Source organism: Ovis aries, chromosome 2 (assembly GCF_016772045.2).
Source record: "Ovis aries strain OAR_USU_Benz2616 breed Rambouillet chromosome 2, ARS-UI_Ramb_v3.0, whole genome shotgun sequence".
NCBI lineage: Eukaryota > Metazoa > Chordata > Mammalia > Artiodactyla > Bovidae > Ovis > Ovis aries.
In genome coordinates, this window is record NC_056055.1 from 117,834,247 (window position 1) to 117,848,451 (window position 14,205).

The window sequence follows — 14,205 nt, forward strand, 5'->3', positions numbered from 1 at the left end:
ACAGTGTGGACATCTGCCATGAAGACACAGAACGTGGAATTGGGAACACAAAAGAATCACAAAGTAACTGCAAGGGGATCACAAAATAACGCTACCCAAATAATAACACTGGAAGCAAAGTGTCATTCTCCTCTTGGGTGATGCAGCTCAAGGTAAGTTTTCTTCTTACTGCCTCTGGGCGGTTCCCGATACATGACATTTTTATAGCAGAAAATTATAATTAATTTGATGTGGTAGAAATAATCCTAAGAATTCCCTTCTTTGGGGACAACAATAACTGCAGGGAGATGTCTCAGTAACTTTTCTTAGGTTGCTCCAAGTGATTGTATATTCTCTCTTCTCACATCCTTGTAGGGGGCAGCTTTAGGGTGTGTGCCTGCTCTAAGAATCAGGCTTCCCAGGGGCTCAGGAACCCCGTTTAGCGGACGCTCAGTTTAGTGGCTGCACGTGGAGGCCACCCTGGGTGCTGTACCTTTGCCGGCCCCTCTGATTTCAGAGGGCAGCTGTTGCTCCGCTTGCCCTGCAGCCCTGGCTCCTGGCCTGCAGAGGAATAGACTTTCAGTGGCCCGCCCAGCAGGCACCTCCCCAGGGAGGCTGGCCCTTCCTTCCTTGGCTTCCTCCATCCTCTCTGGACCCACAAAGTGCTTCTGGCCCCGCCTCCTGCTCTAGCCCAGCCTCCTGTCCAGGGAGAGATGGGCCAAAATGCCTGGGTACCTGGTGGTGGCTGACACTCCCAGCCGCTGCCCAGGCTTCTCCACGTGGCTGTGCCAAGAGGGCCGGGCAGCTGCTGTTCCCCAAAGAAGTGACTGGCAGCACTCCACTCGGGGCAGGGAGCAGCAGGAGGAGGCCGAGGGGCAACTCAGCCCTCTGAGGTAGAGACATGTCACAGTGCCCACTGGGTGGTGCTTGTTGCTCTTGAGATGTGCATGGGGCCCAGCCTGGTTCTCCCTGCCATTCTCTTTGCGGCTTCTAAGTGGTCACGCTACCGTTGGGGTAGAGGACCAGCTGCAGCGGGCGTGCCTAGCTCATCCTGGCTGGATGCTAGGCCTCCTGCAAGTCTGGACAGGTTGGGGGTGAGGGTGGGGAGCACCTGATCTTTGTTCTAGACACAGGCTGGAGATGCTCCAATGGGAAGGTTAATGGTTGGTTGTCCTCATGAGAAAGGGGAAGCAATGTTAACCTTAATGTGTGGAAGAAAGATGCTTCTGGAAGCAGGGGAGGCTGATGAAGAACTCTGTGGTCACTGTGCACAGGTGGTTTTTTGTTGGGTAACTGAGGCCAGGATGCAAAATGTGGCCAGGTGCAAAAATGTGGCATTGCTGAATGCCAGCTAGAGGCATTCTTGGTCCAAACTCGGCCACTCTTGGTCCAAACCTGGGAGTTGAGTGAAGTCTATCCCAGAGCTAAGGTAAGAGTGAAATACATTTCTCTCTTCAAAGTTCAAGGCAGGCAGTCTTTGGAAAGGAAGCAGAGCCATGAGTGGTAAAGCTCTGGGGCTCGGCTCCACTGCTAAGTAAACCAGATCTGAATAAGGGTCCTGTGTTCTCTTTACATTGAAAAACGTCTCTGGGTCTCAGTGGTAAAGAATGCTCTGCCCCTGCAGGAGATGTGAGAGATGAGGGTTTGATCCCTGGGTAGGGAAGATCCCCTGGAGAGGAAATGGCAACCCACTCCAGTATTCTTGCCTGGAAAATCCCATGGACAGAGGAGCCTGGTGAACTATAGTCCACGGGGGTCACAAAAGAGTCGGACACGACTTAGCGACTAAATAACAATTTTGTTTTTCTACAAGTGTTAAAAGAGGTAGTGGGTTATGATACCACCAGCTTCTTTCACTGAGTTCTGCATGGTCCAAGAAGTAAGTACATTTTGTGCCGGTCAGACGCTGTGTTCTGAGGGCGTGCCCACATTTTAAAATAGAAAAACTTAGGAATTCCCTACCGTCAGAACTCCATACTTCCACTGCAGAAAGTGTGGGTTCGATCTCTGGCAGGGAGACTAAGACCCCGCAGGCCGCGTGGCACAGCCATAAAGAAATATTTAAAATAGAAAAATGCGTTTGTTAAAATGACAGCTGGCCTGGTGTGGGGGGGTGCACGGAGGCGGGTGTGAGAGGGGGGTGTGCCGCTCACTGTTTGTTTCTCTGCCTGGGGAGAGGCTCCCGCTGGAACAGACCAGGTGCTTCCCTGCCCTTCCCCAGGGATTCTCACAGGCCTCTTCGGAACAAACTTCAGGCTCAAAGCAGCTGGCTGATTTGAGTTATGTACTCTACGAGGCTCAGTGTTGGAGCATCCCCAACACCCTGAGAGGGAAATGCCCAGACCAGTTCCAGGGAGGGGGAGCCCCTGGGGCGCTCACATCACATGGGCCATTATTAACCAGGCATGATACTGGTCCTGAGTGCTGGGAAGGCACTCTGCTCCTGAGGGGGACCTGAGACCTCCTCCTCCTCCACCCACACCACAGCCCCACGTGGCTATGGGGAAAAGGCCGTTTGCTCAAGGCAGCTGGAGGCCCCAGTTCTCACTGCTGCTGCCGTGCCAGGGAGGCCCAACCCCTCCTTTGGACCCCATGACCGCCTCCCTCTCCCCCTGCCATGGGACCTCCAGGGAACTGAGTTAGCTCAGGTGTGGCAGTGGGCTGGAGTGGGGAGCGAGAGGATGGTGTGGGGCAGCCAAGGAAATCACCTGGGAAGGGGGTGCTCACAGAGAACCTGAGACCCAGAGGGCACAGGGCCTGCACCTAGAGGGACCCTGCACCCCCAGTCTCTTCTAGGACAGCTGTCACGTCGTCCACTGCTTGCTTTGTGGCCCAGCCTTCCTTGACCCCTGACATCTCAGAGCCTCATCTGTCCTGCTCTGAATCATCACACACAGTGGCTGAGTCAGTCCTCACTTCTGAGTGTCAGCAGCTCTCTCCCTGTCAAACCCCAGCCTCCGAACTGCACCCTTTCCTCCTCTCTCCTTCACATGACAACTGCCCCCTTCTCTGCTCTCTTGAGAGCAGGATTTCCTCCAAGCAGTTATAAAGTTCTCTGCCACCTCCAATGCCCCCATCGGGTGCTGTGTTCCCCACCCCAGGGAGCGCCGTCTGCAGGACCACAGGACCCTGCGACAGGGCACTGCAGGGCCCTGCCTTACCCAGGTGGCGCTAGTGGTAAAGAACCTGCCTGCCAGTGCAGGACATGTAAGAGATACGGGTCCAATCCCTGGGTCAGGAAGATCTCCTGGAGGAGAGCATGGCAACCCTCTCCAATATTCTTGCCTGGAGAATACTCCCATGGACAGAGGAGCCTGGAGGGCTATGGTCCATAGGGTTGCAAAGAGTCAGACAGACACGACTGAAGCGACTTAGAACACACGCATGCCTTATCCTTCCAGCTTGTCCCCTCACTCCCGTGGGTCTCCTCCTGACACCAAACCCAGGCCCCTCCCTGACCTGCACCTGAAGCAGCTCGCACAGGGAGCAGAGAGCAGTCGTGCTCTCGGAGCTTCTGTGACACTTCACCCCACCTCCACACCCTGGCTTCCCTCCCTCACTGGGACCCCTGACCTCTCATCCTCAGAGGGCTCCTGGCTCAGCACAGACACCTTCAGTGACATGAGCCCCAGGGTTGAAACCCTATCTGCACAAAGCCGTCCACATCTTTGCAGAGACGGGACCTCGCTGAGTTCCAGGTTCCTGGCACCCACTCCCCTACTACCTTCCCTGGAACGCCCAGAAGGCTCTTCAGTCTTACGTACCCCTCATCTGACCTGCCCCAGCTGTCCTGCCACATGGCCAACAAGCAGGAGAGAAAGAAAACCTGCCAGTCATCTGGACTCTTAACAGAAATCACATCCATGCCCGCCACAAACACCCCAGTCAAGCATTCAGCAAAGCTCAAAGAATTTTACCACGAATGCTCAGATACCCGGGCTTCCCTGGTGATGTGGCTTCAGTTCCTGGATGAGGAAGATCCCGTGGAGAAGAAAATGGCAACCAACTCTATTCCATCGACAGAAGAGCTTGCAGCCTGAGTCCGTGGGGTCGCAGAGTTGGACTTCAGTGAGTGACTGACTACCGCAGAAAGACTAGTCGGTGGTGGAAAAAATTCAGGATGGTGGCTACCTCAGTTCAGTTCAGTTCAGTTCATTTCAGTCGCTCAGTCGTGTCCGACTCTTTGCAACCCCATGAATCGCAGCACGCCAAGCCTCCCTGTCCATCACCAACTCCTGGAGTTCACTCAGACTCACGTCCCTCAAGTCAGTGATGCCATCCAGCCATCTCATCCTCGGTCATCCCCTTCTCCTCCTGCCCCCAATCCCTCCCAGCATCAGAGTCTTTTCCAATGAGTCAACTCTTTGCATGAGGTGGCCAAAGTACTGGAGTTTCAGCTTTAGCATCATTCCTTCCAAAGAAATCCCAGGGCTGATCTTCAGAATGGACTGGTTGGATCTTCTTGGTTACCTCAGGGAGCTTCAAATAATGGAGCAGGCCTCTTTTGCTTAAGGCTTCTTTCCGAGTAATGTCTGGAGATTCACCATGTTGGTGTCAAAGAGTGTTGTGTCTGGCGCTCAGACTCTGCGCCGGTGCTCTGGCCCCACCCTCCCCCTTATTTCCGATGTCCCGCCCTCGTGTTCTCCTTATCACCTTCTTTCTGACCTCAGAGTCCCTGCACTTGCTAACTTTTTTCCTCATTCAGTCGCCACCGCCACTTGCCTCTCCACACTCTCAAGCAGCCCTGTACACTGCCTCTTCTTTGCAATACTGTTCCTGATTAAAACCGTATTTATTTGTTTGCAGTTTGTCCCGCACCCCAGCTAAACTCAGTGGGAACCTGGCCCAGGTCCTCTTGTTCACAGCTGAACCCCCAGTGCTTATAAACCATAAATAGTCTTGAATGAAGGGGTGATGAGTGATTGAACATCTGAATAATCACTGCCAGGCAATTGCCAGCTCTTTCCTGCAAATCTGACCTGTAGCAGCACTGTAGGAGGCTGGCAGACAGCTCCACCTCTCTAGCAGGGCTGAATGATGGCAAAGTCACCACCCAGCTCTTGCTGAGTTTGCTCAGGCCCAGGGAAGAGGCACTCTGAGTGACAGGCGAGCAGCAGAGAGCTCCGGTTTGGCCACAGGTAGATCCCCTCCTGCTCAGTGACCATACAAAGTAGGGCCAGAAGGCTGGAGGGCAGGCATGGGATCCCCAGGTAGGGAGCAGGTCCCTTTGGTGTTCTGCTCTCTACGTTTCATCCCCTTTGGTTCCCACAAAACCCCAATATTTGATTAAGCATCCAGTCCATTGCTGGTGCACAACCTCCAACACATTTGTGTCTCTGTGTCGGCAATCATGAAAAGCATTTCTCTATCAACAGGCGGATGATCCAAGAAAGCATCCATACTTTCCACTTAATCATCAAATTGCAGTTAATCAGAATCAACCAAGACACAGTTGCAAAAAGAACTGCAAACCACAATAGTTTCAAGATATCAGCTGCTTAGGAACAGGTGCCTTTCCCAAGCATGCTCTGCAGGTATACTGCTGCGCGTTGCTATCAATTCATCGCTCTGGATTCCACTGTTTATTTGTGGGTTGCTACTTTGCATGGCCATTTCTAGATAGTTTTTGTCTGTTTCCAAGAAGTAAGGCAATGTTCAGTTGGTTTAACAGACCAGGCTGCTCAGTTTTACCCCAGCCTTGGTATTTGGGCTGCCTTGAATTATGAGCTACACTCCACTGCCTCGCTAGAAATTTCTGCCTTTAGGTGGAGTAAACGTTTTGTTTATTTAACATTTTTATTCAGAATATGTTCCCTAAATTTTTGTATTTCTCCAGGTCAGTTTAAAGACTCCTCTCTAGCTTTCCTTGGTTCTCCTCCTCAACTTCTGGCGTTTGGTTCATCTTTATAGAGTAACTTCTGCTAGGTTAGGGGGCTGCTCACAGACTCCGATGACTTGGCTATCTCCGGGGGAGGGCACTGGCCTGTAAGTATGCAGAATCAGGCTTCTGACTCAAAGGGGGCGCCCCTCGACCTTGACTTTCCTGGAAGCGGGACTCCGGGGACTGGGAGTCCCCAGTGCCTCGGGAGGGAGTCGGTGTCCAGATATATCTGTCTGCAGAATTAAAGCGTGAAGGTGGCCCCTTCTGCCCGGGGCCGCAGCGGGCACTCGGGGTTGGGGGCCAGCGAGGAGGTGGCTTCGGCATCTCTCCCCGTTGCTCCCTCCCCCGCACGTGTTCGCGTTCCAGGGCAGCCTGGGACAGCCGGAGCGGGGAAGCTCCGGGCGGGGCGCCCCAGCGGGGCAAGGGGGCTCGTTCGTGTTTATTATAACTTCACTCCCTTTTAAAGGAAAGCTATGCCCGGAATCCGGGAGGTGGCGAGCGAAGCCTGCGGGGAGGACGTGACCCGCGCGCTCCGCAGGCCGTGCTCGGGTGTCCCCGGAGGCGAGGCTGCGCGGGGCCGCGGCGCCCCCTCCCCGCCCTCCGGCGCGCCGTGCCCACCGCCTCGCCGCCGCCTCCCGCGCCCGCCTCCGGGGCGCGCGGGCCCACCGCACCCTGCCCTCCAGAGGAGCCCCCACCTCCGGCTCGGCGGGCGGGCGGGGCGGGCGGGGCGGGGCGGGCGGCGGGCGGAGCGGCTCCGGCCTTTTTTGGGCGTCTCCTCGCTCCGGGCGCGGACCTGCCGGCGGGCGCTCAGCGAGCGGCGGCGGCGGCGGCTCGGGGGTCCCGGGGCGGCCCGGCTTCGGCGTGCGCAGCCACCATGACGGGAAGGTAACTGTCCCTCCCTGCGCCCCTGGGCGGTGGGCGCCGTGGGCCCGGGAGGGGACGCCTGGGGCGCCGGGCTGGGCGGGGCTGCGGGGCAGGACCCCGGCCGGCCCACCCGCTGCGGGCACCCCGGCCTCACCAGGCCCCGGCCCCGCCGCCTCTCCCCGGCCCCGGGGGGCAGCGCTGGTCAGGTCAGGGGCGCCTGCCCCGCTCCCGCGCCTCCAGCCCTCTGGCCGGCCCCGGGCAGCGGCAGGTGAAGGGTCTGCCCTGTCCCGGGCGATGGAGCCATTACCACACCCGCCCCCTGCTCCCGAGAACTAGCGCTCCGAGGGGCCAGAGACTTGCTCAAGGTCACTACCAACTGAAAACCCAGGCGGTCGGCTCCCGCCGGCTTCCCTGTCCCCTCGCTGGGTGACCCTGGAGACAGGTCACCTCTGGAGCCTTCTGTTTCCTGCTCAGCAGACGAGGGTGGTAAAAATGGTAAACGGTCGGTCTGGGGACCTAGCCAGACCTGCCCCCAGCACAGGCTGCACAGGGATGGGTTGAACCCCAGAAACTCCCCCAGGCCTGGCCCAGCTTCCACTTTTATATCCCTTGTGGCCATTTCACAGATGAGATGACTGACGCCCCATAGGCCAAGTGACTCACCAGGCCAGTCACATGTCCACCAGTGTCTGGCCAGTGCTGGCCCCCGCAACCCTTTCTGGAACCTGGCTGGGTACAAGTGCATGACTCAGGGGTGGGAGGGGCTGGTCTCTGAGGCCCACAGGGCCCCTTCTAGCCAAGCCCTGCGAGGAGGATGCTCTTCTTTATGACCCCTTGACTTGGCGCTGGAGGCTGGAGGGGACCCTGTGGGTTTGCTGGGGAAAGGAGCTTGGAGAGGCAGTACTCAGAAATGGGGAGCAGCCACAGAGGGCAGAGTGGTGGCCCCAAAACCTAGGCAATGTGCAGGGCAGTCACCCAGCCTTCAGGGTCACACAGATCACGAAAGGCTATGGCCTGGAGTCCTAGCGCAGTCCCAGGAGCCAGCACAGACCCTGTCACCTGGGGAGTCACCTGTGCTTCACTCGCGGTTTACTGCCCACTTCCCAGACCTCCCGCTGCAGCCCAGGTCTGCCGACAAAGCCGGCTCCCAATACTCACCCCTCCTAGTGTGCTCTTGCCTTCCTGTCCCTCGCAGGGCACCCCTGCCGGCTGCCTCACTCCCCACGCTCTAAGCTCCCGAGGAAAAAAAGGGGGAGAGAACAGGGACAGAATCAGGAGCAGCGACAGATGGGTGTTGGTGTGGGGCTGGGATGCGTGACAGGTGGTTTTCCAGGCACAGCGGGGATCGCATAAGGCCGAGCTGCAGGATGTCAGCTTCCATAGCAGCTTCAGCTCTGATGCTCTGGGCTGGGGAGAGGCAGAAACCCAGATGCACCTCTGTTCCCTCAGCAGGAATTCTTTCCCCCCTGAATCCCGAGGGTCTTCAGGGGAGAGGGGCGTATCAGGCTGGCCAGAGAACAGCGCCGCAGGAGAAGCTGGGAATGCAGGCCAGGGTGGGAACAGGGGCCAGCCCGCTCCAGCTGCTGCCCGGCTCCAGTGGGCACCCTGATCCCGAAAGATGCTAGTCATCAAATGACACAGGAGCTAGAGTGAGCCTTGGAAAACTCTGAGTTGGGTTAAAAGTAGAACTGCTCATCTTAGAGAGTTAGGGGCTCCCCTGGTGCCTCAGACAGTAAAGAATCTGCTTGCATTGTGGGAGATCTGGGTTCTATCCCTGGGTCAGGAAGATCCCCTGGAGAAGGGAATGGCTATCCACTTCAGTACTCCTGCCTGAAGAATTCCCTGGACAGAGGAGCCTGGCGAGCTACAATCCACTGAGGTCCAAAGAGTTGGACACGACTGAGCAACTAATACTTTCACTCCCTCACTAGGAAAACCCAGAAACAAAGAGGTAACAGAAACATTAGCAGAAAGAAAGGAAGAAAATAGCCCGTGGCTCTGCTCTTCAGAAATGCCCTCAGTAACATTTTGGTGGCTTTCTTCTTTTTTTGTGTGTATTCTTCTGTTCTTTTGTTTTTCACAAGCTGTGAGTGGTCTGTGAGCCCATGCTCCCATCCTCCTTTGAAGCTGGCCTACCACATGTGGCGTCCATGCCAGGGCTGGCTGACCTCCCTTCCATATGCAGGCATAGGGGCCAGCCTGGCGGAGGAATGGACGTCTGACCCAGCCTTTGGGGTGGGTGAGGTTTTTCCTGTCCCAGAAGCTGTGGAGTTTCATTTTCATTCTGTTTCATGCCACCGTGCCCTCCACACATCCACTACCCCCGTGAAATGCCAGGGCAGTTCTCACACCTGGATGCTGGTCTTCCCCACATCATCCCTTGCTGCCCAGACCAGACTGATTTTTGGAAATTACCCTCTCCTTGTACACCTCCTGCACCTTCTGGGTTCTCCCTGCCAACGGTGTAAAGCCCCAGCCCTCCAAGCAGGCGGGGGAGCCACTGAAGGGACCTGGAGTGCCAGGCATGGCTGGGCACTTTGGAACTACTCCTCTGAGTACTGTTAGGAAAGGGGCTGCTGAGGAAGAGACAGGGAAGGAGACCAGCCAGGTGGCAAGCAGTGATGAAGCCTCCCCTTGGCAGCCATGGGGCAAGAGAAGAGGAGAGGGATTCAGGGGACCTGGGAGGTAGAGTCTGGACCCAGGGCAGGTGCCCATTTTGTGGTGGCAGGTGTGGGAGTGGACACAGAGCTAGTTTGAGCCATGAAGCATTTGGAGAGTGGTGGTAAGTCTCGGGGGAAACCCTGAGACTGGACATGACGGCCTGTAGCCCAGAAGGCTGAGCTAGGCCAGAAGAGTGAATGAGGCCCGGGATGTGGGTGTGGTTATTTAGGAAGCCTCCGTGCTGTGGGAAGAGGCTCAGCCCTGGCTGCAGCCCTGAGAACTCTGGACTTAAAAACACCGTGTCTTTGTCCCAGCTGAAGGGACCTTTGACGTCAACGTTTTCCAACCTTGGGTGGGTCACCTTCCCTGCCCAGGGAGCTGGCCTGTCAGCGGCTGTCCTCCAGAGGGAGCCTGGGGAACAGTGCGCACAGCTGTGACTCAGTGGCTTGGCCTGTTGGAGGGGAGGCCCACCCGCCACATGACCGACACCCACGGAGGCCGCCAGCTCACAGCCGGGCCCCATGCTTGGCACCGGGCAGAGTGGGGCTGCTGGATCCCTGTCCTCACACCTACCAGCCCCCCCCCCCTGTCCACCACACCCCCCAGTGCTCCCAGATGGTCCCCACCCTCCTCAGGAATATGCCCAGTGACTCCCTCAGCAGAGGAGCCTGCCAAGGAGCAGCTAGGGTGGCAGCCAGAGCCCCTGGGACAGCACATGGGGCTGTGATGGACTCAGGGGTTTAAGCAAAGTGTGAAGCAGGTGACAGGGGATGTGCAGCTGGGCCCTGAGCCCCAGACTGGGCCTGACTGGGCCTCGCCCATGGCCCTCACCTCCTCCCTTTTCTTCTTCTGGTGGAGACTCCCCTCTCTGGCTGGCCAGGGGAGTGCTATGGGGCCTGATCTATAGGGTGTGTGCAGTTCCATGCTGTAACACCTCTTACTTGGGCTCACTTCAAGCTACCAAGGTGATGTGAACCAGTTCCCAGAATTCCTGAAAACTGAGCACTCGGCACTTGTGAGGTGGCCTGCTGCTTGGGGAGGGACTGGGCTCTCCCTGCACAGCGGCTGACCTACCTCTCCAGCCACACGGCCGCTCTCTGCTCCCAGCTACTACGTGCAGTCACACTTAAAGCATCCTTAGAGCTTCATTTCTGCCGGCGGGTAGGGGAGGAAGGGAGGGGAGCAGAGGGAGACACCTGAACAGTCCTTCTTGTTCTGTTTATTCAGATCTCCTGAATTTTGGATGATGACTGTTCATTCAAGAGGACCTAATAAGATGATCTTAATGAGATGCTCACGTGAGATGACTGTATCTCACTAAGATGAGATGTCTCATATATGTGTATATGAACCTAAACATACATGCACAGTAAGAAAATACAATCACTCAAAATGCCCTGATGAAATTATCATTCATCTCAGCCATGCCAAAGGATCTGGGCTAGTTGTCTTCAGCCCCCCAATGAGATTGGCTCTGTCAGAGAGGCTGTGGTGGTATCGCTGGCTGCCCTGGGGATGGCACTCACTGCCCAGAAAGAGATAGCAACCCCGCCTCCCAGCTTCGTGCTGCTTCTGGGGCCCTTGTCTCTTAGTAAGCAGCATAGTTGCATGCTTCACTGTGTGTATGCTGCTTTAACATTTGGGGTATAGTGTGCAGGTCAGTGGTTTATAGTATATTTACCAGGTTATACAACCATCACCACTAATTCTGAATATTTTCATCACCCCCAGAAGAAACCCATTTGCAGCTAATCCCTTCTTCCCCCAGCCCCTGGCAGTCACTAGTCTGCTTTCTGTCTCCACAGGTTTGCCTGCTCTGGACATTTCATATAAATGGAGCCATACATTATGTGGCCTCTTTTTTATTTTTATTTTTTCTGCCTAGCTTCTTTCATTTAGCATAATGTTTTCAAGGTTCATTTATATTGTTGTATGAATCAGTACTTTGTTCCTTTTTTGACCAAATAATATGCCCTTATATGGCTAAACCACATTTTATCTGTATATTCATTTGTGGTGGAAATTTTGTTTCCACTTTTGGCTCTTATGAATAAGTGCTGCTGTGAATATTGCTACATATATTGTCTACTATCTGGAGAATATACCTAGGAGTGGAATTTTGGGGTCCTATAATAACTTTATGTTGAACTGAGGAATTGCCAAGCTGTATTCCAAGTAACTGCATCAATTTTACATTCACACCAAGAATGTCTGAGGGTTCCATTCTCTCCACTTACCGTTATCTGTTTTCGTAGGTTTAAAGTGACACCACACTATGGTTTTGACTTTTATTTCCCTAGTGACTTGTGATCTTGGACACTTTTTCAGGAGCTTATTGGCTGCTTGTTGATCTTATCTGGAGAAATGTCTAGTCAAATTCTGTGCCTGTTTTAAGATTGGGTTCTTTTTATTGCTGGATTGTAAGAGTTCATGTATTCTGGATACTAAATATTTATCAGATATATGATTTGCAAATATTTTTTGCTGTGGGTTGTCTTCACTTTCCTGGTAGTGTCCTTAGATACACAGAAGTTCTAAACTTTGGTGAAGTCCTACCTATTTCTTTGTGCCTAGAGTCTGAGCTGCAGCTGCAGGGTCTTTTGTTGCTGTGTGTGAGCTCTCCAGTTGTAGCACATGGGTTACTTTCTCTGCAGCTTGTGGGGTCTTACTTCCCCTACCAGGGATGGGACCTGTGCCCCCATGTTGCAAGGCAGATGATTAACCAGCAAGTCCCTATTTATTTATTTCTGATGGCTTGAGTTTTTGGTGTCATATCGAGGAAACATACCTAATTTATAAATATTTACACATATGCTTTTTTTCCCCTGGAGTGTTTAGCATTGATTATTTAATGTTTCTGTTTTCAGTACCTGAGTCGGTTTCTATTTCTGTATTTTATGAGTCAGTTTTTATAAATGACCTGAAGTGGAGGTTTAAAATCATTCTTTTGCATGTGACTATTCAGTGGTTCTAGCATCATTTGTTGACAAGACTATTCTTTTATCATTGGCAGTCTTGTCAAAAGTCAGTTGACCCATAATAAAAGCCATATATGATAAACCCAGAGCAAACATTATCCTCAATGGTGAAAACTTGAAAGCATTTTCCTTAAAGTCAGGAACAAGACAAGGGTTCGATCACCACTACTATTCAACATATTTTTGGAAAGTTTACCCACAGCAATCAGAGAAGAAAAAGAAATAAAAGGAATCCAGATTGGAAAAGTAAAACTCTCACTGTTTGCAGATGACATGATCCTTTACATAGAAAACCCTAAAGAAACTACCACTGATCACTAGAGCTAATCAATGAATACAGTAAAGTTGCAGGATATAAAATTAACACACAGAAATCCCTTGCATTCCTCTTACACTGACAATGAGAAAACAGAAGGAGAAATTGAGGAAATAACTCCATCCACCATTGCAATGAAAATAATAAAATACTTAGGAATAAATTTACCTAAAGAAACAAAAGACCTATATATAGAAAACTATAAAACACTGATGAAAGAAATCAAAGATGACACAAATAGGTGGAGAAATATACCACATTCATGGATCAGAAGAACCAATATAGTGAAAATGAGTATACTACCCAAAGCAATCTATAGATTCAATGCAACCCCTATCAAGCTACCAATGGTATTTTTCACAGAACTAGAACAAATAATTTCACAATTTGTATGGAAATACCAAAAAAACCTCAAATAGTCAAAGCAATTGAGAAAGAAGAGTGGAACTGGAGGAATCAAATTGCCTGACTTCAGACTATACTACGAAGCTACAGTCATCTAGACAGTGTGGTACTGACCCAAAGACAGAAATATAGATCAATGGAACAAATAGCAAGTCCAGAGATAAATCCGTGCACCTACGGATACCTTATCTTTGACAAAGGAGGCAAGAATATACAATGGAGAAAAGACAATCTCTTTAACAAGTGGTGCTGGGAAAACTGGTCAACCACCTGTAAAAGAATGAAACTAGAACACTCTCTAACACCATACACAAAAATAAACTCAAAATGGATTAAAAATCTAAATGTTAAAGACCAGAAACCATAAAACTCCTAGAGCAGAACATAGGCAAAACACTCTCTGACATAAATCACAGCAGGATCCTCTATGACCCATTTCCCAGAGTAATGGAAATAAAAGCAAAAATAAATAAATGGGACCTCAGTTCAGTTCAGTTCAGTCACTCAGTCATGTCCGACTCTTTGTGACCACACGAATCACAGCACGCCAGGCCTCCCTGTCTATCACCAACTCCCGGAGTGCACTCAGAGTCGCGTCCATTGAGTCAGTGATGCCATCCAGCCATCTCATCCTCAGTTGTCCCCTTCTCCTCCCGCCCCCAATCCCTCCCAGCATCAGAGTCTTTTCCAATGAGTCAACTCTTCACATGAGGTGGCCAAAGTACTGGAGTTTCAACTTTAGCATCATTCCTTCCAAAGAAATCCCAGGGCTGATCTCCTTCAGAATGGACTGGTTGGATCTCCTTGCAGTCCAAGGGACTCTCAAGAGTGTTTTCCAACACCACAGTTCAAATGCATCAATTCTTTGGTGCTCAGCCTTCTTCACAGTCCAACTCTCACATCCATACATGACCACAGGAAAAACCATAGCCTTGACTAGACGGACCTTAGTTGGCAAAGTAATGTCTCTGCTTTTGAATATGCTATCTAGGTTGATCATAACTTTTCTTCCAAGGAGTAAGTGTCTTTTAATTTCATGGCTGCAGTCACCATCGGCAGTGATTTTGGAGCCCCCCAAAATAAAGTCTGACACTGTTTCCACTGTTTCCCATCTATTTCCC

The 14,205-nt window shown here is 52.6% G+C and overlaps 1 protein-coding gene across 2 annotated transcripts in view; it reads left to right on the plus strand.

Moving 5' to 3' along the window:
• Positions 1-699: 699 nt before the first annotated feature.
• Positions 700-14,205, plus strand: part of LIMS2 (LIM zinc finger domain containing 2) — a 42,407-nt gene continuing 28,901 nt past the window's right edge. Inside the window, exon 1 of one of the 2 annotated variants that reach the window (XM_027964669.2) lies at positions 700-872. In XM_027964669.2, coding sequence (XP_027820470.1) covers positions 703-872 — 170 coding nt within the window. In that variant the 5' untranslated portion in view covers positions 700-702. Of the gene's footprint in view, positions 873-6,649; positions 6,746-14,205 lie in introns of those variants that run through there. The other variant, XM_027964670.2, reaches the window with a different exon arrangement.